Below are 24,787 nucleotides of genomic sequence, written 5' to 3'. Positions count from 1 at the left end.
CTTGGGCTGGCTGAATTGGCTCTGCCTCATCCTCTACAGGCTTCTCCTCAACTTGGGCTGGCGGAATTGGCTCTGCTTCCTTCTCTACAGGCTTCTCCTCAACTTGGGCTGGCTGAATTGGCTCTGCCAACTTCTCTACAGGCTTCTCCTCAACTTGGGCTGGCGGTATTGGCTCTGCCTCCTTCTCTACAGGCTTCTCCTCTACTTGGGCTGGCGGTATTGTCTCTGCCTCCTTCTCTACAGGCTTCTCCTCTACTTGGGCTGGCTGAATTGGCTCTGCCTCCTTCTCTACAGGCTTCTCCTCTACTTGGGCTGGCGGTATTGGCTCTGCCTCCTTCTCTACAGGTTTATCCTCAACTTGGACTGGCGGTATTGGCTCTGCCTCCTTCTCTACAGGCTTCTCCTCAACTTGGGCTGGCTGAATTGACTCCTCCTCCTCTACAGGCTTCTCCTCAACTTGGGCTGGCTGAATTGACTCTTCCTCCTTCTCTACAGGCTTCTTCTCAACTTTATCAGTAACTAGAGGAGGAGATGGGGCTACAGACTCAACTGCCTCAGTTTGTGGAACGGTCTCTACCTCTTTAGGCTGTTCATTCTCAGCAACTACAGGGGGAGTTTCTTCTACCGCAGGGGGTACCTCCTCTTTTTGTGAAGGCACAGGCTCTAGCTCTGCTGGTTTGGGAGATAAACAATCCTCTACCGGCTCATTAGTGGCTTTGGGAGCTGCGGCCGAATTCTCTACAACCTTAACTGGTGGAGCAGGAGCCACCTCTGGCATCTTTGTCTCCACAGCCATCTTCACATCTGAACTCTCTGCTACTGGACCTGTATGTACTGAAGACACCTCAGTTGGAGGCTGTTCAACAATAGTTGCTTGAGGCTCTGGCTCTTTAGGTTTCTCCTCCTGCTCGGTGACTACAGGAGGTGTAGGAGCTTTCTCCTCAGCTTTAGGTGGCTGCCTAGGTTTTTCCTCAATCACCACTGCTTTCTCTTCTTCCTCAGTGACTACAGGAGCTGGCGGTACAGGCTCTGGTGATTGGTCAGGTTGGACAGAAGTTTCCTGTGTGACCGTTTCAGGTGTTGGAATCACCTCTGGCTCTATCGGCTTAGCTTCCTCTTCAAGAACCTTCTCCAGGATGGGCTCCTCTTTCTCACTACCTGCAGAGGGAGCCGGTGAGATCTCCTCTGGTGTAGACTCACTCTGCACTTTATCTGGGCTTGGAGTTGGCTCGGGTGCTGCCTCAACAGGCTTTTCTGACTTATTCTCTACAGGGGGAGCAATGACAGGCTCCTCTACAACTGTAGGCTGGAAATCTGATTCTGCCTGAGTAGTGTCGGGTGGTGACTGTTCTTCTGTAACTTTCTCTGGCATACTCTCTGGATGATCCACTGCCGGGGCCTCAACAGCACTCTCCACTACACTCTCGGGCACAGGCTCAGCTCGTATACTCTCAGATATAGCTTCTATTGCTTCAGCCTGCTCTGGGTCTTTCTCCACCACTGAGGCTTCGACAGCACTCTCCACTACACTCTCTGTCACAGGCTCATCCAACATAGTCTCAGACATAGCTTCCATCGCTTCAGCCTGCTCTGGGTCTTTCTCCACTGCCGGGGCCTCAACAGCACTCTCCACTACACTCTCTTGCACAGGCTCATCTCGTATACTCTCAGATATAGCTTCTATTGTTTCAGCCTGCTCTGGTTCTTTCTCCTCTGGAACACTATCAGAAGGAGGGGTGGCATGCTCAGGTGGGATGGGTGTGGTGTCTGTGTTTGCAGACGCAGCGTCTGGTGTTTGGGGCGGGGTGCGTTCTGCTACTACCTTGGACGTGGGAAGCGGCTGGGTGTCTTCCTTTGCTGCTGCTGCCTCTACCTGAGTGACTGAGGGGCTCCCCGTTAATGGAGAGGCAGCAGCAGCTGGGGAGTCAGGGACTTTGGCAGGGGAGGCAGGAGGGGTAGGGGTAGGTGTGGGTAGTTGCTTCTTCACAGGAGATGGTGGAGGGGGCATATCGCCCAGCTGGCCAGAGAGAGCTCTTTGGGTCTGGCAGTTGAGACATAACCATTCTTTCTGTAAGACAGAAAAACAAAGAAAATGTTAGTTAGTGTGGACCTTGTAAAAATGCTCACTCACTCTAATACATAGTTGTTGTAGTGGATGATTAAAATGTTGACTTTAATCAGTAATGATGTTTTATGATCATTATTAGAAAACTGGACCCACGGTTTCGTAACACTTGGGCTATGCGCAGACACAGGGCCATTGTAGCCTATTCTATTTCAGGCAAGCTTTTTACTTTTATGTAACTTAACAGATAGTCGTTTCATAATGCATGGTAATGGCACAGAGGTTTACCAAGGCATGTCAGAATGACTGGGGCAGCGGGTGCAGACATTCTACAGCAGAGCCAGGGTGGAGTCTGTGTGTGTTTGTGTGTGTCTAGCTGACCCATCTACACAAAACTATTTTATACAGTGCATCCATCAGGATGAACACATATTAGGCCCTATGACTTAATGACACAAGACCATAACCCCAGACCACTGCGCCCCTTAGTCCCATGTCCTAAATTCAGCATGATGTACAGTATATTAGGGATGAGCAACTTTTGGCCCGCGACCCCCCTTTTGAAGGCGCTCACATAATTTTTCCACAAAAATATTAGTATTATTTTTTACATTTTACTTTCATTTAACTAGGCAAGTCAGTTAAGAACACATTCTTATTTACAATGATGGCCTACCGGGGAACAGTGGGTTTAACTGCCTTGTTCAAGAGCAGAATGACAGATTTTTACCTTGTCTGCTCGGGATTCGATCAAGCAACCTTTTGGTTACTTGCCCAACACTTTAATCACTAGGCTACCTACCGCCCCATAGTACAAAAAACTTTTGGAACTAATAGTAGAATACACAATATGCTGTTTCGAAATGTGGTTGTGCATCAGCAGTTTTTCTGTTGTGTCCGTCACTGATAGTTAATCAATTAGCCCACGTAATCAAAACATTTTAAGATTGCTAAGTTATTTTAGCGGCCAGCTATCTAAACTTGTTATTGTGGTCGAATGATCGGCTGGGGGGCCCCCATTGATTTTGTTTGTCAGTCTCACTCAGATATCATATTAAAAACAGCTAATTTTCCTTTCTGCCCCATGATAAAAATTTGTATAATTGCAGGAAATTAGTTATAAAATTGCTAAATGTTCTCCCCGCCACATGGCAAAATGTGTAGAATTGCAGCAAACTTGCTTTAAAACTGCAAAAAAAATTCTACACCCCATGGCAAAATGTGTAGAATTGCACAACATTTACTCTAAAATGTAAAAAATGTCTCTCCGCTGGGTTTTGATTTTTTTGTAGCCCCCAGCCCATCAAAGTTGCCCATCCCTGATCTATGTTTTACATTCCAACCGCAAGCGAGGCTAGCTCACACCACAGGTCAGAGGAACACTAATGCTTCGGACAAGGACCTTACAGTGGGATGAACTGAAACGTCTTATTTCAGACCAATTCAATCTTTCAGTAAACACAGCTCAAAGGCAGGCAATTAAAATTGTGCATTCAGTAAACGGTTTATCCTGTGTTGTGCGATGACTTCGGCATTGTTTTTTCTTCCCATCCTCCGCTTGGGACCGAACCGGCCCTCTATCTCTGAAAATAACCATAGTGCATCAGCAAGAAAGACAACAAACCGCCACGAACACAGCTGTTCAAATCCTTCGTCTCGGAGGGACTTTAATTCTGTCCTGTCACGGTTATCTGACTCAAGTCGACAATCACAGCACTAAAGAAGAAGTCATTACAGAAGAGCTCCACTGAGAACTGTGGTTTAAGTGTTGTACCCGTTAAGACGGTTTAATATTCGATATCTCGACAAGGAAGGAGAGAAAGAAACGATGGTAAACATTTGATTCCTAGGGACTTTGGGTCTTACACTGTAGCACACCAGAGCTAATGTAAGTCGGACTAATGATGGAGAGATGTTGTACTGTATGTGTAGATGTACTGTAAGAGTATTGGTAAAATAACACATCCACACATGATACATCATCCACCCACCATACATACATATTCTCTCTTTCTCTCTTGGGGTCTAGTCAGCATGGGTCTGGCCACCCCTCCAGTCTCCGTTTCAAGTAAACACCCTTTTTCCTGCACACCCGTTTTGTGAGCCTCCACAGGCCAGTAACGTGGGTGTGTGCCCTCCTGTGCCTGGCTTAAATGCAGGGCTTATGCTAAATCCATACCAGATGGTGTGAAGCCTGCTAAGTAGTGGTGGAAAAAGTACCCAATTGTCATACTTGAGTAAAAGTAAAGATACCTTAATGGTTACCTCATAACGTTCTCCATGTTAAATGGTTGGCATTTTGTTATCATACGATTGAAATGGAGAGTGTGTGTAAAAAGGAGCAAGGGAGAAGAGGAGAGGAGAGGAGAGGAGAGAGAGAGAGAGAGAGAGAGAGAGAGAGAGAGAGAGAGAGAGAGAGAGAGAGAGAGAGAGAGAGAGAGAGAGAGAGAGAAGGAAATAGAGTGAGAGTAAGAGAGGAAAGAAACAGAGAGCCGTAGGATTTCACCTTTATTATATATGATTTCATGAATAATATCATAATCAAGCCCCATGTAGAGGTCCCTCTCCCTACAGTCCAGGATGCCGTGCCACCACCACAGGGCATTGGCTTTTGCAGCTTGACTGGTCCATCCATTTACACCCCAGAGAGCAGCTTGAGAGGCAGAGAGATGGTTCCAGATTGCCACTGATAGGGAATAATGAGAGCCCGGACAGAGCCAGCCAGCCAGTCAGCCACAAGATCTGTCGCTTCGGCTTCAAACCACTTTTATCCTTGTCATCACCGACGCTATCAGAGATCTGCAGCCTACGGTCCCTGGACATCACCCTTCCACCAGATCACCACCATAAAAAGCATCCTGTCTCTCCATCTCTATATTTGTCAAATACACACGTGCCCACACACGTGCACACACTCCCTGTCTCTCGCGCTCTCTCTCACACACACACACGCACGCACGCACGCACGCACGCACGCACGCACACACACACACACACACACACACACACACACACACACACACACACACACCCTGTCTCTCTCTCTCTCTCTCACACGCACGCACACACACATGCACACGCACACAGACTCGCACACAAACACAGTGATTCAGACACAGTGATCCACACACAAACACAGACTTCCACACACAGACAGTTAGCCACACACAAACATGTATACGCACATAGGTGTCACACTACAACCTTGTCGTATTGCAATTATTTAACCCCTTTAAACCATTACATTGACCCCCTGATTGAAGCTAGGATGCTAATGGATGTTTGTGTTTTCCTAACTAGCCAATTACAAAGCATTCCTGGTAACAGAGCTCAGCAGCTTCAATTCCTTGAAGTTTCATTAAGTGCCCAGTCTTGTCCAGTCTTGTCCAGCGCCTCATTAAGATAAGAGAAATTATGAGTCATTTCACAGAGTGTGTGTGCCATCAGTTGGTCATCATAGTAGTAATGGGGGATGTATAATCATCAGCATCCTCACATTTGTATGGCTGTGTGGCTGTATGGCTGTGTGGCTGTATGGCTGCATGGCCGTATGGCTGTATAGCCGAGTGGCTGTGTGGCTGTATGGCTATATGGCTGTGTGGCTATGTGGCTGTGTGGCTGTGTGGCTATGTGGTTATATGGCTATGTGGCTGTGTGGCAGTATAGCCGAGTGGCTGTGTGGCTGTATGGCTATATGGCTGTGTGGTTATATGGCTATGTGGTTGTATGGCTATGTGGCTGTGTGGCTGTGTAACTATATGGCTGTATAGCTGTATGGCTTTATGACTTTATGGCATTATGTGGGATCCACCCTCTCATCCCTGTGGGTTGTGAATCAGCCATGCTGCTGTTTGCTAAGCACACACACACATATACATACACACACACATAATAATAATACACACACACACACACACACACTGTATCACAGCTATACAGTGATATGCTCATCCCACACAGACCTGGGTATGACATACTGTAGATAGAAAGATAGTTAAATGAGCAGCATTAGTGTGGGAGCCTTTCCTTTCTTTACTGGGACTATACAACCCTGACAAAAGAGTTCAAACGTTCAAGGACGCTACAAGAAACAACACAAACTACTAAACTACCTCAAGTCTCAAGACATTAACATAAAAAGTCTGAGATGATTCGGCAAAATGGGCAAATCTGATGAGTCTGTCCTCCATGTTGGGTCATTGGTTCCTCCTCTCAGGGGAGGTGAGCGACGTGAAGGTCGGAGTGATATCCTTTTATTACAGAGGAGAATCCTGCCAGGGTTTTACCTCCTAAATTTGGTCTGACATGAGAATTACAATGGGTGGAGAAGGGAGGGGATATTTGAGGTGACTTCCCCTGGTGCAGATAGGAAATTAGCTGGTCAGTATTAGTGTTTCCTCTATTATTTTAATAGGGAGGCTTCTGATATGAAATCATTCCCCCCAGAAATATGGATATACATGTAGTGATTTAACCTGCTTTTAAATGGGCCAAATCTGGTCTCTGGTGATGGGAGTATCACACTTTAACCAACTAGGCCATCAAAATCATTTGGTTCAACTGTGTACCATGTTGTCATAGAAACATCACTTTGCCATTTCTCTGGTTAGGTTGTTTTCATAGGAGGTTGAATCCTTAGCAACCTCCCCAGTGTTGAGAATATGTTGCTTGGTGTACTGTACAGTAGACCCGCATCGCTACAGTTCTGTAGCAGGTGTCAAAGCTGTGTGGGCTAGAAAGTCTTGTTAGTGTGAAGGTCAAGTAAGGAGTTGAGGTGTTCATTATAATTTTCTCTTATCTGCTATTGACAGCATGCAACAATTTCATGTCATCCAACACACAATGTCCAATGAAATATTCACAACATGGACTCAACTATCCAGCATTACATTCCAAACCTTTCTACTCACCATACAAACACTTCCCAAATACAATTACACAACAAGTACTCTCTGACACCAACAAATGTGTACCTCAGTATTGTATTTTCCTCGTGTTTGACGGCAGTAAAGAGGTGCTGTGGTGTCCCAGGTGGTTTGGGTTTGTTTCCCAGGAGGTTGGGGTGTCTATTAAGGGATACTGACAGGGGAGGTGAGAGACAGCACTACAGTGCCTTGCGAAAGTATTCGGCCCCCTTGAACTTTGCGACCTTTTGCCACATTTCAGGCTTCAAACATAAAGATATAAAACTGTATTTTTTTGTGAAGAATCAACCACAAGTGGGACACAATCATGAAGTGGAACGACATTTATTGGATATTTCAAACTTTTTTAACAAATCAAAAACTGAAAAATTGGGCGTGCAAAATTATTCAGCCCCCTTAAGTTAATACTTTGTAGCGCCACCTTTTGCTGCGATTACAGCTGTAAGTCGCTTGGGGTATGTCTCTATCAGTTTTGCACATCGAGAGACTGACATTTTTTCCCATTCCTCCTTGCAAAACAGCTCGAGCTCAGTGAGGTTGGATGGAGAGCATTTGTGAACAGCAGTTTTCAGTTATTTCCACATATTCTCGATTGGATTCAGGTCTGGACTTTGACTTGGCCATTCTAACACCTGGATATGTTTATTATTGAACCATTCCATTGTAGATTTTGCTTTATGTTTTGGATCATTGTCTTGTTGGAAGACAAATCTCCGTCCCAGTCTCAGGTCTTTTGCAGACTCCATCAGGTTTTCTTCCAGAATGGTCCTGTATTTGGCCGAATACTTTCGCAAGGCACTGTATATTAACTCTGAGCTAGGTGAGAGAGAACTTAGTAAAGGAGGAGAAAGGAAGACCCAGCAAAACTAGGTAGGTGGGTGTGTCCGTCTGTCTGAAGTGTTCTTCCGTTTTGCCATCTGTCTACTGAACTTTGAACCCAGTGTTATTTTGTGTGTATCAGCTTTTTGCTTCATCTTATCTTACGCAGTACATTAGGTTGGTTCACCAGCTGCAGTTAAAATGGGCTTATCAGCTGGTGTGTGTGTGTGTGTTTGTGTGCTATCGGGTTTCCCCTAGCGGGTATGTCTATACAGATGGACAGGTGTGAGATGCCAGCTTGCCTGTGCTACTGGAGGCAATGAGATAGGGATGGAGATGGGGGATCTCCTCTCCCCCTTTCAGTTTTAAAGGAGGGATAATTAAGACCCACAACAGCCTGCGGTAATGAGCGGCATTAGGAGTTCCGCTGCTGTTTTTGCTTCTCTGTTTGGGGTGAGAGAGAAAGAGACTGTATCACTTTGTGACTGACAGACCTGGGATCAAACACCAAAATCATTGCAAATATACTCAACAAAAATATAAACGCAACATGTAACATGTTTGTTCCATCTTTCAGGAGCTTATTTCTCTCCCATTTTGGGCACATCCCTGTTAGTGAGCATTTCTCATTTGCCAAGATAATCCATCTACCTGACAGGTGTGGCATATCAACAAGCTGATTAAACAGCATGATCATTACTCAGGTGCACTTTGTGCGTGGGTCAATAAAAGGCCACTCTAAAATATGCAGTTTTGTCACACAACATAATGCCACAGATGTCTCAATTGCATGAGGCAGCATGCAATTGGCATGCTGACTGCAGGTTTGTCCACTAGATCTGTTGCCAGAGAATTTAATGTTAATTTCTCTACCATAAGCCGTCTCCAATGTCGTTTTAGAGAATTTAGCCGTACGTCAATTGGCGTCACAACCGCAGACCACATTTAACCACGCCAGCCCAGGTCCTCCACATCCGGCTTCTTCACCTGTGGGATCATCTGAGACCAGCCACTCGGACAACTGATGAAACTGTGGGTTTGTACAACTACAGAATTTCTGCACAAACAGTCAGAAACCGTCTCAGGGAAGTTCCTCTGCGTCCTCTTCGTCATAACCATGGTCTTGACCTGACTGCAGTTCAGCGTCATAACCGACTTAAGTGGGGAAATGCTCACCTTTAAATGGCCACTGCCATGCTGCAGAAGTGTGCTCTTCACAGATGAATCCCGGTTTTAACTATATTGGGCAGATGGCAGACAGCGTGTATGGCATTGTGTGGGTGAGCGGTTTGCTGATGTCAACGTTGTGAACAGAGTGCCCCATAGTGGTGGTGGGGTTATGGTATAAGCAGGCAAAAGCTATGGACAACGACCAATTGCATTTTATCGATGGCAATTTGAATGCACAGATATACCTTGATGAGATCCTGAGGCCCATTGTCGTGCCATTCATCCGCCGCCATCACCTCACGTTTCAGCATGATAATGCACAGCCCCATGTTGCAAGGATCTGTACACAATTCCTGGAAGGTGAAAATGTCCCAGTTCTTCCATGGCCTTCAAACTCACCATACATGTCTCCCATTGAGCATGTTTAGGATGCTCTGGATCTACGTGTCCAACAGTGTGTTCCAGTTCCCACCAATATCCAGCAACTTCACACAGCAATTTGAAGAGGAGTGGGAAAACATTCCATAGGCCACAATCAACAACCTGATCAACTTTATGCGAAAGAGATGTGTCTTTCTGCATAAGGCAAATTGTGGTCAGACCAGACACCCCTACTTTCTTTTAAGGTATCTGTGACCAACAGATGCATATCTGTATTCCCAGTCATGTGAAATCCATAGATTAGGGCATAATGCATTTATTTCAATTGACTGATTTCCTTATATGAACTGTAACTCAGTTAGATCTTTGAAATTGTTGCGTGTTGTGTTCATATTTGTGTTCAACGTAGTTTAGCTGGGCTTGATTGATTTTGCCTGTTGGTCTGGAACCAATAGAAAAGTCACAGGAGTCAATGCTGACAAAACTAGCCTCCTCTCCACTAGCGCTAATGCTAACAATACTAGTCTCCTCTCCCCTAGCCCTCATGCTAACAAAAATGGTTTTGTACTCAATAGCTTGTTAGCATTATATTAAAGCAGCATGTAGCTGGTACACGTACATCCTCTGTGACATGACATCCAACCCCTCCTACTGCTTTCCTCAGTCATCCTGTTCCTCCTCTCCCAACCACCTCCTCTCCTTTGTTCAGACTCATCCTTCTCTACCTCCGCTAATCACGTCTCTCTTCTCTTAAACATCTCTCTCAGTTTCCATCACACTCACCCTTCTCTACCTCCGCTAATCACGTCTCTCTTCTCTTAAACATCTCCCTCAGTTTCCATCACACTCATCCTTCTCTACCTCCGCTAATCACGTCTCTCTTCTCTTAAACATCTCCCTCAGTTTCCATCACACTCATCCTTCTCTACCTCCGCTAATCACGTCTCTCTTCTCTTAAACATCTCCCTCAGTTTCCATCACACTCATCCTTCTCTACCTCCGCTAATCATGTCTCTATTCTCTTAAACATCTCCCTCAGTTTCCATCACACTCATCCTTCTCTACCTCCGCTAATCACGTCTCTCTTCTCTTAAACATCTCCCTCAGTTTCCATCACACTCATCCTTCTCTACCTCCGCTAATCACGTCTCTCTTCTCTTAAACATCTCCCTCAGTTTCCATCACACTCATCCTTCTCTACCTCCGCTAATCACGTCTCTCTTCTCTTAAACATCTCCCTCAGTTTCCATCACACTCATCCTTCTCTACCTCCGCTAATCACGTCTCTCTTCTCTTAAACATCTCCCTCAGTTTCCATCACACTCATCCTTCTCTACCTCCGCTAATCACGTCTCTCTTCTCTTAAACATCTCCCTCAGTTCCCATCACACTCACCCTTCTCTACCTCCGCTAATCACGTCTCTCTTCTCTTAAACATCTCCCTCAGGTTCCATTACACTCATCCTTCTCTACCTCCGCTAATCACGTCTCTCTTCTCTTAAACATCTCCCTCAGTTTCCATCACACTCATCCTTCTCTACCTCCGCTAATCACGTCTCTCTTCTCTTAAACATCTCCCTCAGTTTCCATCACACTCATCCTTCTCTACCTCCGCTAATCACGTCTCTCTTCTCTTAAACATCTCCCTCAGTTTCCATCACACTCATCCTTCTCTACCTCCGCTAATCAAGTCTCTCTTCTCTTAAACATCTCCCTCAGTTTCCATCACACTCATTTTCTTCTTTCCCCTCCCCCTGCCTCCTCTAGCCTTTCTCCCATTCCCTTGAAACTAAAGGCTACAACTAACGCTACAATTGAAGATATTGATCAGCTTGTCAAGTTCCTAAACGCCTGTGAAAGACTAGACCAGTCAGAAGATGTAGAATCGCTGATACCCAAATGTGTCACAGGTCCAGGTTAAGCCTACTCCTAGACTCAAAAGCATTTTCAAAAGTGACTCTCCATTGGAGGTGTTTTTGAGTCCAGGAGTAGGTTTAACCTGAACATGGGAAATAAAGGTCTGCGTCTTTCACAAGTGTGTGTGTGTGTGTGTGTGTGTGTGCCTTAGTGTTGCACGGTATACCAATAGTAGAACATGACAAACGATTCTGTTACTTTTGGTTCTTCTGTCAAGTCTGTCTATCAGCCCAGCTGATGTCTCCTTATAGTTCTAGAGCACCGTGCCTGTCAAGTCTGTCTATCAGCTGATGTCTCCTTATAGTTCTAGAGCACCGTGCCTGTCAAGTCTGTCTATCAGCTGATGTCTCCTTATAGTTCTAGAGCACCGTGCCTGTCAAGTCTGTCTATCAACTGATGTCTCCTTATAGTTCTAGAGCACCGTGCCTGTCAAGTCTGTCTATCAGCTGATGTCTCCTTATAGCTCTAGAGCACCGTGCCTGTCAAGTCTGTCTATCAGCTGATGTCTCCTTATAGCTCTAGAGCACCGTGCCTGTCAAGTCTGTCTATCAGCCCAGCTGATGTCTTCTTATAGCTCTAGAGCACGGTGCCTGTCAAGTCTGTCTATCAACTGATGTCTCCTTATAGCTCTAGAGCACCGTGCCTGTCAAGTCTGTCTATCAGCTGATGTCTCCTTATAGCTCTAGAGCACCGTGCCTGTCAAGTCTGTCTATCAGCTGATGTCTCCTTATAGTTCTAGAGCACCGTACCTGTCAAGTCTGTCTATCAGCCCAGCTGATGTCTTCTTATAGCTCTAGAACACGGTGCCTGTCAAGTCTGTCTATCAACTGATGTCTCCTTATAGCTCTAGAGCACGGTGCCCGCTCCACTTCCTTATTGCTAGCTCTAGAGCACGGTGCCCGCTCCACTTCCTCATTGCTAGCTCTAGAGCACGGTGCCCGCTCCACTTCCTCATTGCTAGCTCTAGAGCACGGTGCCCGCTCCACTTCCTCATTGCTAGCTCTAGAGCACGGTGCCCACTCCACTTCCTCATTGCTAGCTCTAGAGCACGGTGCACGCTCCACTTCCTCATTGCTAGCTCTAGCCTGTTCTAAGTAACCACTGAACTAACTGGGCTGCATATGTTTATGCTGTATAAAAGTTAACACACTTTAATGATGCAACACAGTAGAAATGTTGAAACTTCTAATTACTGTTCCCAAAACAATGTCCAGTACAGGCTAGAACACTAGAGTGCAAGAAGATAACGGAAGCTTCCAGCGTTGTAGGCTAACTTTCCTTGCTAACTTACAGCTGAAGCCAACACCAATCACAGCCCTAGTATTTCAAAATATTGCTGATTACAAAGCTAATTGTCACCAAAAACGTAATTAATTCACTCGTTTACCCCGGCTAACATCTGCCCCAGTCAAGATCATCTTTGCTTCAGCCAAGAAAACTGACTGTGTGTGAATGACATCATGGGTCTTAAAGAGACAGCGCACACTTTTATAAAATAAGATAATGCTTCTTCTATGCTAAGGTTGTTGATCAGTACAATAAAATAAGTCATAATTGGAAGGTAAACATATTGTTTTTCATTTATAGCCTCATGAAATCAACCAAAACAATAACTCACCTGTATTGTGAACAGGCCTAGGCTACATCTTGATTTACCCAGATGATCAATAGAGATTTACCATTCAAATAAATGATTACCATTATGCTGTTATGTAGATTGTTTTTTTAAAAATGTGTTGAGTCATTAATGCATACATTTGAAAATCAAACATTTCAAATGATATTGAACAGACAAGATCTGTCTGGATCAAGGGCCATTCATTTAGCTAATACGTTTCTTGTTTTTTTTGCATTGGTATCGTTTTGGTATCACTTTGGTATGAAGTATCGTGATGGTATTGAGTATTGTGATACTAAACCTGGCATTGAAGTAAAAAGTCTACGTGTATATGTGCCTACGTGCGTGTGTATGACATATATCTGGCAGTGTGTCTGTGTATCTATGCATCTGACATAAGCCAAAGCTGACCTGACGCAAATACAACAGCTTGCGCTATTGGAACCAGGGTCTCAGTGTGTGTCTCTGTGCATCTCCCCCTCTCAATAGGACTTAACACTGGCACCTCATCGATTTCCTGGCGCCGGTATCTTTTTGGCCGCAGTCGCTCACTTGGCTTGGCTAAAATATGGCTCCTAAACCTCCAATCCCTCGTAAATGTGCTGTAGATAATGAAGAATCATGACCCAGTAATAGGTCTGTATAACAGGGGGGAGCTGTACCGACTAGGGCCCTGAAGGTTTGCTAACCCCATATGTCACACAGAGTAAAACTCCAAGCAGATAGTACAAACACTTTACTACCTGTGATGTTCAGGCAGCTTCCATTTGAAGTTGGACATTTTACACTACATAGTATTGGTCTGTGGGAAAGGCAATATTAAACACATAAATGTACACAAACACAACTACATTCACCAGGCCTCCCATAGTCACACATACTTTATTGGGTGTATATGCTAAACTTTTCTCTCTTCCTAAGACTCACACACCTCCATGGTCAAGAGAGAGAGAGAGAGAGAGATGATTTCCCATGGCGCCCTGTAGTTGCTTGTATCCTCAGTAGCTCTTTTGTAGCTCAGGCTATTTTTGCCCATTTCTGTCCTCGGGGCAAGTGATGGGAGTGAGAGTGACGGTAGTGTATACAGAGACAGACAGAGACACACACACAGAGGGACGCTCAAAGACACACACACACACAGAGGGACGCACAAAGACACACACAGAGGGACGCACAAAGACACACACACAGAGGGACACACAAAGACACACACACACACACAGAGGGACGCACAAAGACACACACACACAGAGGGACGCTCAAAGAGACACACACAGAGGGACGCTTAAAGACACACACACACACACACAGAGGGACGCTCAAAGACACACACACACACACAGAGGAACGCACAGACACACACACACAGAGAGACGCACAAAGACACACACACACAGAGGGACGCTCAAAGACACACACACACAGAGGGACGCTCAAAGACACACACACACACACAGAGGGACGCACAAAGACACACACACACACAGAGGGATGCACAAAGACACACACAGAGGGACGCACAAAGACACACACACACACAGAGAGACGCACAAAGACACACACACACAGAGGGACGCTCAAAGACACACACACACACACACAGAGGGACGCACAAAGACACACACACACACACAGAGGGATGCTCAAAGAGGTGTACCCAGCTAACCACAGGTGTCCCCAGCTGACCACAGGTGTACAGCCATTCATTTATCCAGGATGAATAATGTCACATCGTATTGGTACTGGACAGACCTATTTGTAAACAAACACAATCTGCCTCAGATAAATACATATTTATCTTTGATATGATGGCCAGATAGAAAAGTCGAATGTTGGATCATGAACCTAAATGTTGGATTCAGCTTCCCCATGATGGTGATGGTCTCTACTATAAAGTATAATACATTATATTATATGACTATAGCATATTCATTGTCTCTGTATGTTGACACAAAGACATACAGAGACAAAATGAAAGAGACAGTAAGAGAGAGAGAGGGACAGAAAACAAAATTAAAGAGACAGTAAGAGAGATAGAGGGACAGGGAGACAGAAGCTAGGTTCCCATCCATTTGTCAAAAGATTTCCAAGCAAATATTCTAATATTCGGTCAAAAAAAGGAATTATAATCCACTGGTCTAATGTCATTTGTTTGATCAACATTTAGGAAAGGTTCCCGACAATGCTCTGTTTCCATCAGGCCTGTTTTCAGTTGTTTATCTGATATGTACAGTTCTTTACTCAAATAAACATGGAAACAGAGAAATGAACAGAGATAATAACAGAAGAGAGAGAGAGAGAGAGAGAGAGAGAGAGAGAGAGAGGCTCATATTGAGGAAGGTTAAGGGTCACCTCTTCTGACTGGGACAGGCTTCCTGATGCCCTTTAAATCCTTTTAGGAAGCAGAGATTACTTTTTCTACAGCTCGCCTACACAGCAAGCAACACACACCACACACCAAACAAACACCAACACACAGATAAATGCTCCTTCAGACTCAATGCAATGCATGCACCAACCCCCACACATACACACAACCCCCTAAACACACACACACACACACACACACACACACACACAAATTCTCAGCTCGGAGCAAGTGTTGGGAGAGTGACAGAGGCAAGGCATGTCTGCTGACGAAGCAGAGAAAGGGTTGGATGAGTCAGTGTACTGAGGTAGGTAGACTGGGGCAGGAGCAGCCTCGTTCACATGGCCATCCAGCACCATGCTCTGTCCTAGACCAATGACTCACATCATCTATCTATTCCTCTTCATCACAAAGGACTCAGGGCTCTATGTAGCTCTCCATCAATCAACAAGTTCAGTTTCATGAAGCATCCTTGAATGGATTGGATCAGATTAGATGCATGTCTGGTTGGGTTGAATTGAATTTCAGCTCAGTTAAAATCAGGTTTGGGATCGAAATTCAACATGTATAAATCAGGAAATTAGGACTTTTTTAATTAGTATGTTTTTCAGTGAACCTTTTCAATCCATGATCAGAATGTCCTATTAATTCTCGACTGAGTAAAGATGAATTTACATAGTCCCTGAAACATGATGGTATTTCATCTCTGTCGGTTATACTCCGCACCTGGGTTGTGTTCATAATTGCACACTGTCATTAAGCGTTTTGCATTGGAAATGAAAATCAGCATTTCTTATTGGACAAGTCCAGCTAGTCCCTCACTATTTCAGTCAGTTTTCTTCAGTTTGGTGCCTAATGAACACAACCCTGATTTTGAGCAAAACAAGTATATTGGTTCGTGTTAAGACACACTGGTCCAGAGACACCTAATCTTTGGCTCATTAGGCCGTCTAAGAACATAATCACCTAGGATGCTGATCTCCCCAACGTAATTACACATTTCCCTGTGCCTTGGACTTCATTTGAGGAATACGCTGCTCCTCATTACTGCCAAAGATGGGTCAGTACGACAACACAGCGATACATACCAGTCTATGATATTGGTAGCATGTTATATTGAGTTGACCTGTGTAGTCCAGAGGCCGTAACCTGAGGGCCTTTGCTCCTCTAGGAGCTAAAATTAGTAGGTAAAGTAAGTGCCACCTGTGTAGTAATGAGGTAGTTACACTAGTAACAACCTTAGGGTACATAGTAGTATGTGGTAACTGGCTGTCTAAGCCAACACAAAGATACATGAGGATCTACCTCTATTTTAACTGTCGTTTGAAGTACTGTATGACATCACAGTGTATGTGTTTCTACATACAATAATGTTAAATAAACCTAAACGTAAATGATGAACTCCACGAGAAAATAGAGAGCCTTTTCAGTGACGTTGTTTCATAATGGAGTGGCTGCCATCTTGTTGTGCGTGGTGGTGGAGTCATGGTTCTCACCATGTGACAAGGAGTTAGACTGCCTAATCTCCCCGGAACACCTTAAATAGACCAGTAGCGTGATTACTAAGGGAACTGGCCACGCGCTACACCGCTAAACACTAAACTACCTACTAGCATAGGGAAGCTAGCATGTGAAGCTACGCCAAACCTGCCATTGCGTGAGCTCAACTATACCTGCTTTCAACACGTTCACTGCTTTCACTCAAGGTTGAACAACTTACACTGTGAGTAGCTCCTAAGCCGAGCCAGACATGGTCGATAACAAAGACAATCTAGGCACAGTTCAATTGAGAAACCAACGCTACCCGTATTACACCCTATTGACCTGTCAACCAAAATATACAGCAGTTACACAGTAGACAAGCAATAAGTAGGCTACTGCTGTATTTTGCCATCAGAATACTGTTTGACAGTGAGCTTTGATTCGCTGAACTGAATGAAATTCTGTGCAGTTCTTCCATTAATATAATTGAATGACCCCATAAACCATCTGTTCTTGGGAACTGAATGTAAGTGATGTATGTTAATTCAGCGTCAATGGGACACACTAGTAATAACACTCTATAACCTCCTAGGAAGATGAGAAATTAAAGAGTATTTGGTCCCTATGACCACACACACACACACACACACACGCCCCTCTCTTAGATTACAGAGTCAAGTGGCAGCCTTTTGAAGTGTAAATGTCGCTCAATAATGAGATGGCCATTTAAATGGCATTCATTTAGCCTTATTAACCTAGCCCCACAATGGCTTAGAGTTAGACTACAGGGCAGCTAGGAGGCTAGGGAAAGCTAAACGCATCAACCACAAACCACTCCCTCAAAGGTCAAACACATGCAGCAGTCATGACCACCGTGACCAACGTTCAGGTTCACTTATGGTAAGAGGGGTACCTTTAAACAGGGTGTCAATATTTGTGTCCTGATTACAATTGGAAGATATAGAAACCAAATTGACTGCAGATGTGGTTTTTATATAGCCAGTGAGTGACTGAACAACATGGAGTGTACAGAAGACTGTAGCCCTAACCCACCTACTGTAACAATGGAAACAGCTGAAATCCTTGTATGGTTTGTGTACCTTTCAGCAGAACTGTTTCTATTTTAGCAGTAGTGAAAGCTGTACTGGTCTTACCTCACCAAGATGAGGTGTGGGGTTGAAGCCACACAGGTTGCACACACTCTTCTTGCACTCGGTGCAGTTGCTGTAGTTAGGGGGGTCTGCTGATCCAACGTTCAGCTCCACCTTACACAGAGGGCAGTTTTCCTGGGCCCCCGAGCCTGTGGCCGTAGTAAGCTGCTCCCCCGCTTTCAGAGGCTCCACGGAGGGATCTGCCTCTATGGACTTTTGGTCCTTCAGCAGGGAGACGGCACGTTTGGGGGCCTTCTTGGAGGCAGGTGGGGTGTCAGGGCTGTCTGAGTCGGGGGGGGACCCGGGAGCGGAGAAGGGAGAGTCTGGGGGAGAACCGAGGGGAGAACCAGGGGCAGAGAAGGGGGAGTCTGGGGGAGAGCCGGCAGGAGAACCGGCAGGAGAATCGGCAGGAGAACCAGCTTTCTCATCCACAGAGTCCACAGAGTCGGTGGTCATGAGGTTGGTGGCCGAGCTCAAGATAGACGAGCCAAAGCCAAACATCTGGGAGGCAGCCGCCGGGGGCTTGGCTGTCTCAGTAAAACCACCGAACCCGATGAACATCTTTCCCGTCACCGACTCTGCTGTTTTTTGGGTACCAGCAGCGGCTTTGGCCCGATCAGGTTTGGCTGATCCAGTGAACCCACCAAAGCCACTGAACATTGTTCCCGTGATGGACTCGGCCGCCTGGGAGGCAGCGGCTGGAGGCTTGGCCACATCGGTGAGCCCCCCTAGGCTGATGCCCCCCAGGCCCCCGAAGAAGCTGGACTCCTGTTTACCTTTGGCCGGTGAGGGCTGGGGGCTGCCTTTCGGGGAAGATGGGCCGGGGGATTTCTGTTTGGGCGTGGTTGGAGGGGTTAAGCCTCTGTCGGAGATGCTCTGCTGCTTAATCAGTAGATTGGGCTTCTTGCCATCTTTGCCAGGGTCTTTCCTTGAGGGTGAAGGAGGGGCAGAGCCCTTGCCCATCATAGGAGGGTCATCCATACCCCCCATAGCCCTCTGCATCTGGCAGTTGAGACACAGCCACTCTTTACCCTGAAAAGATACAAAACATGGTCAGACACACATACGACACACACATATACACACATGTACTGTATGGCCGGGACAGTACCAGTATCGTGATACTCATTAGTAACATGGCAAGGAAACAAAACACAAAGCGGATTTAACTTCTTTAGGAAAACAGCCCAAATGTTGGAAACAAATACCATTATGTTGTCACCCAGAGTGACATTTATTTAATTTCCGAGTTATAGCACACAATATTTTACATCCAGCAGGTTTTTAAAGGACCAAACAGTATGTTCTGCTTTGTATTGTTTTATATTATATATATATTTGCCATGAAAACAATATTGTGATATCACATTCTAATATCACAGCCCTAATGTAGTGTATATACAGGTACACACACACACACACACACACGCACACACACAATGACACACACATGCACACACACACACACACACACACACACACACACACACACACACACACACACACACACACACACACACACACACACACACACACACACACACACACACGCACACACACACACACACACACACACACACACACACATGCACACACACACACACACACACACACACACACACACACACACACACACACACACAATCCTTTCCTTTAAGTGAAACATCACAGTAATTCAGAGAAAAAATACAACTTAATTAGTCAATCTCAATAACATGATTCTCTTTTCACACTGTAAATTGTTTTTCGCTCAGTTCTTGAGGGATTTAAAAGCTAATTGAATGATTTATACTAATTACGTGTTGCAGTAACGGGAGCTGTATTTGCAGATCGTGGCAATTTGCAGAACCACCATTAAATGTACTATTTGACAAGGCTGCATTACAAATGGAATATTTCTCTAATTTCAGGCAGAAAATCATCTTTACAAACCATTTTATTTGTTTAATTTGAGATGTTTATTGGTTGAGTCGTTCTTGAAATATAAGAAAAGTACTCTGATGAAAGTAGATGCATTTCATGGTTAGTTAGAAATGGGAAACAACTGTATTGATGCATCTGTAACACTTTATAAATACATCATTAGATATTCATACTGATTTCCTACATGATATATACTGTGTGTTTGTTCTAAAGATGGAGTTTCGTCACATATCCTGACAACTAGCTTAGCTACAGTGTAATGTTTTTGTTCACTACACAGGACATGGCCTTGGTTACCATTGTCTACAACAAGAAACCCTACAAAAGAGGACAATATTGACATGGTTATTATCAGTATCTTCTTGCATAGAACAACACTCACATTTCCGTTCCCTCTTTGTGATTACCATGCTCAATAATTCTACCCCCAGAAAAAGAGATGCAAAATATGACCACTTTGTGATTCTGCTGTTTTATCTGATAGTGTGTGCAAAGATATTATTTTTTGAGAGGGGCACTGATGACCAAATCTTTGAATTCATTATTTGTATTGTATTTTCTGTATATCTATAATAAATACATTATATGGATAAGTATCAGATCACCTGCCCCCCTCAGTTTCAACAGGCATCATGCCTCGGGGGTGCATGGCTCGTGTGGTTGGTTACTGAAACCTGACGTTGACCGGCGGTTGGAGGCTTCCTGTGCCCATGACATGAGTCACCTTGATAGCTTCCCCACTGTCCATATGGCCCCTCTGTTCCTCAAGCTGTGTGGCGTTAATATGGGGGGCATTTCCAGAGCTAGGCCTGACTGCATGGGCATCTCTGGAACGCTAAATGCTTAAAGGCTAATGCTAAAAAGGCTAATGCTGAAAAGGCTCATGCTAAAAATGCTAATGCTAAAAATGTTAATGCTAAAAATGCTAATGCTTAAAAATTATCGCTCTGCTTCTTTAGATATGAGAATTAACTGTTGGTTTTGATTGATTCACCTTTTTTTATGTATATTTTGTACCGTAATGGTGTACTGTGCGTCTCTTGTGAAGTTGAAATGTCATTTAGACATGCTGGGTGAATTTTGTACTAATAAACAGAAACAGAAACAGAAAACTGAAACTAATTCAAGGCATACGTTGGTTGTTGTATCTATGCAATGACACTGGCAGTAGACATTTAATTGAATGAAGTGTCTGATACATCTGGGACAGAATGTGATGTGAAAAAACACCATATAATAGACCCTCAGTCAGCACAAACTACAGTACAAATACATTTTAAGGGTAAGTGAGAGAGCGAGAGAGAGAGAGAGAGGAACAGCGACAAAGGAAGTGTGGGAAAATGGAAATACGGTGGAGAGAGAGAGAAAGGGTAGTATAAATATATACCAGAGAACAGGAGAAAGAGAGAGAGGAAGAAAGCAAGCTAGAGAGAGAGGGCATTCTCTTACCTCCGAGTCTGGGGGGCTGAATCCACATAGGCTGCACACCTGGTTCTTACACATGGTACAGTTGCTGAAGTTGGGCGGCTCCTTGGAGCCCACGTTGAGCTGGGTACTCTTGCACAGCGGACACAGCCCACCTCCAGGTGGTTTACCAGGGCCTTGTGGACCAGGGGGACCCCCAGCTTTAGCTGGCCCGCCTGGCTGTGCACCGGGGCCAGGGGGTCCTTGCTGCCCAGGGGGCCCTTGACCGGGGCCAGGGGGTCTAGGTCCTTGCTGCCCAGGGGGGACTTGACCAGGTGGTCTGGGCCCTTGCTGCCCAGGGGGCCCTTGTCCGGAGACAGGGGGTCTGGGTCCTTGCTGGCCAGGGGGTCCTTGACCAGGTGGTCTGGGCCCTTGCTGCCCGGGGGGTCTGGGCCCTTGTCCGGGGCCAGGGATTCTGGGCCCTTGCTGCCCAGGGGGTCCTTGACCAGTGGGTCTGGGCCCTTGTTGCCCAGGGGGTCTGGGCCCTTGTCCGGGGCCAGGGGTTCTGGGCCCTTGCTGCCCAAGGGGTCCTTGACCAGTGGGTCTGGGCCCTTGCTGCCCAGGGGGTCTGGGCCCTTGTCCGGGGCCAGGGGGTCTTGGCCCCCCCTGCTGGGGGCCCTTGCTGCCTGGCCCTGGGGGCCCACCTTGGGGCTTCTCTCCAGGCTTTTCTTCCTTGTCAAACAGGCCAAATGAGGGCATGTTGACCCCGGAGCCCATGGAGGTGACCTCGGAGGACATTGAGGACATTCCAGAGGACACCTGGGAGGTCATGGACGAGACAGCGTTAAGCGGGTTGGCCCCACTCAGGAAGCTGGAGCCAAACATGCCTGTTTTCTTCTCTGGGTCCTTAGGCTCCTGCCTGAATCGGGACTCTAAGAGGCTGAGGGACGAGGGACTGCGGCCAGGGGCCGGCCTGCCAGTGGGGCCCTCTCCAAACGCGTCTACGGTGCGACTCTTGCTAAGCCGAACAGAGGGTCCAACTCCTGGCTGCTGGGGCCGCTGCTGAACATCTGCCTCCGAGGGCCTGAGAGAGAGAGTGTGAGAAAGAAAGAAACAAACAAACAAAGAAGAGTCATTTGGCAGTACAAATGGAAATAGATGGTGTGTATACATTTCAATACTCTGTGACTTCCTTTCATTCCCTCCTTTCCTTAATCTGTACTGATGTGACAGAGCTGGATAGGTGAAAGCAAATTGCCATAGGCTTCCACCATGTTGTTGCATTTTCAGATCAGCGAAGAGGAAGGAGAGGAGACAAGGAGGGGAAGCTACTTTACACTATCAAATGGCTGATATTTGCCGGTTGGCAAACTTAGAGATGAGACTAATTAAACACTCATGATCACCATCGCCGCAGAAGAGCTCCTAAATACATCATTCAACACACATACAGACACATATGTATCCCAGATAAACACATCTTCCAAACAACCAAATCATTAAGAATGATAATTGTTATATGACAACTCATCACTCAAATTCTACAGACATCTCAACAATCTGGTATGGTGTGTTGTAATAACATAGCCTACTTAACTACAAGGCCTACATGAGGTGTGGCTCTTTGGGGGTATTGAGCAATACTGTAGGCTAAATGCTCAATGATGAAATGCACTTAAGCCTCTGCCCGACACAACAAGCTAACCTTTCACCCCAAAGCCATTGGACATAGGCCTATCATCGGCACAGCGAGCACAAAGCAAGCATACTACCAGCCCTAGGCTAGTGCTGATGGGAAAGTGAATAGCTCTGAATGACATCTACAGTTGAGAGATCATGGAGATATAGGAGAGAGAGTGAGAAACAGCTCAATGGGGTAAGATGAGATGGCCTTATTAGATCGAGCTGAGAGGCGGGATAGACAGCCTAGCCTACACTGCTGTCAGGTGCAACCCAGCTACTCATCAACTGAGATTGAACCTATCACGTAGATGATAGATAGATCAATGCCGAGCACGAAATAAGATCATGCGGTTCAGGTTTGGAACAGTGAAGCGTCATTGTGAATTTGACCTGAAGGTAAAGCATGAATTACAGAGAAAAATAGCTTCCTATTTGAGGCCAACAGACCATAAGCTAATTGGTGTTTAAAAGGAAAACTCCACCCAAAAACTATCTTTTGGTATTTGTTTCATTAGTCCATTGTTGACATAGACCCAACATATTTTGTTTGTCAGAGTTTTCAAGTTATGTAACATTCAAAATACAGAAATTATGCAAAACGCAGCATCATATGATGCAAAATACATCATATGTGGATGATTTCTGTACTTTGAAAGTTACATATCTTGAAAAAACTTGATTGCTGACAAGCAAAAAATGTTGGCAATATGTCAACAATGGACTAATGAAACAAATACCAAAATATCGTTTTTGGGTGGAGTTTTCCTTTATGTGTCAAAAACAGCCCGCCAGTTCTGCTATTGGCAACTGTTGGTTTCAGCACCATGGAAAGCAACTAGCTCATAGACAGACCGCTCATCCACTTGGCTAATGCGCTTCCTTCCACAAGATGTTCGATATCTTTCCATTTACAAAATTAAATTCAAAACCCACTTTCAAGATGCAATAAGGGGAAATCAATGACTGTGATGACATTTGCGATCGCTGTTCTATATATAGCCACATTAATATGTATGTATCCCCTCCCCCTATTCTGGCTTGGGTAATAATAACTGTTCTCACCAACAGAGCGAATTAGTGATAAGGAATTTGTGATAACGTGTATCGTGTTCCAATGTATATGTTAATGATATACTGGTGGGAATTGTTGGTCAATAGGGGACACACAACCAGCGTCGGCCTGAATATCGACTCTTGACATATATTTGCAATAGAAGCTATGTAAATACGAGTAGGTTATGATATATAATTGACAACATTGGAATGGTGATATACAATGTTGGCACCGTGAGTGGAGAGGCTATTTGTTTGGGATGATAGCGTCCTTCGTGGGGAAAAATACAGTGGCTTGACAGAGTAATTTTTACCCAGGAGGCATTTCGTTTCTTTACAAACGCTGGTGTCTTACCACCGATTTTACAGCGGCTATCCTTTGATAATGGCACAATTAAACGATTTAGGCAGTAATTCGCATGCAAATAATTGTTACAAGAGATTATTTCAGTATCATACCATTTAGTGCATTCTAATATTTGATCTGATGCGGTATTGTGAACGAACTGACAAATTGTCCAGCATTTTACCAGATGCTTTAAATTAATAAATTAAGCGAATTAACAATTTATGGTAAAAACAGCATTGGTCTTATGGGTATCAATGCTTCAAGACTATCTTTGTAAATGTCAATAACAATAACCACCTATCCCATTTTTGAATGGTATCATCTATCCCCATGGTAAATGTGAATGGGTGTGAACATGCATTCTCCTTTCCTGTGCATTCATAGTGATACACTGCTGACAAGCTGCAGTGCTCTGCCTAATCAAAACACGGCACAAACACACGCCTTTCGTTCTCTTTCATGAATAGGCCCGATAAATG

The 24,787-nt window shown here is 45.1% G+C and overlaps 1 protein-coding gene across 2 annotated transcripts in view; it reads right to left on the bottom strand.

Moving 5' to 3' along the window:
* The window catches only part of LOC110516649 (protein piccolo), a 65,641-nt gene that overhangs the window by 40,525 nt on the left and 329 nt on the right, over nt 1–24,787 (bottom strand). The window contains exons 2-4 of one of the 2 annotated variants that reach the window (XM_090213650.1): nt 21,269–22,307; nt 17,900–18,928; nt 494–2,068 (exon numbers count right to left, since the gene is read on the bottom strand). In XM_090213650.1, coding sequence (XP_090069776.1) covers nt 494–2,068; nt 17,900–18,928; nt 21,269–22,307 — 3,643 coding nt within the window. The remainder of the gene's footprint in view (nt 1–493; nt 2,069–17,899; nt 18,929–21,268; nt 22,308–24,787) is intronic. The other variant, XM_090213651.1, reaches the window with a different exon arrangement.

The sequence above is a fragment of the Oncorhynchus mykiss genome, chromosome 21 (assembly GCF_057628025.1).
Source record: "Oncorhynchus mykiss isolate SJ-2025 chromosome 21, ASM5762802v1, whole genome shotgun sequence".
NCBI classification, from domain to species: domain Eukaryota; kingdom Metazoa; phylum Chordata; class Actinopteri; order Salmoniformes; family Salmonidae; genus Oncorhynchus; species Oncorhynchus mykiss.
Note: the sequence above shows the minus strand (reverse complement) of the source record. Positions and strands in the feature narration are given on the sequence as shown.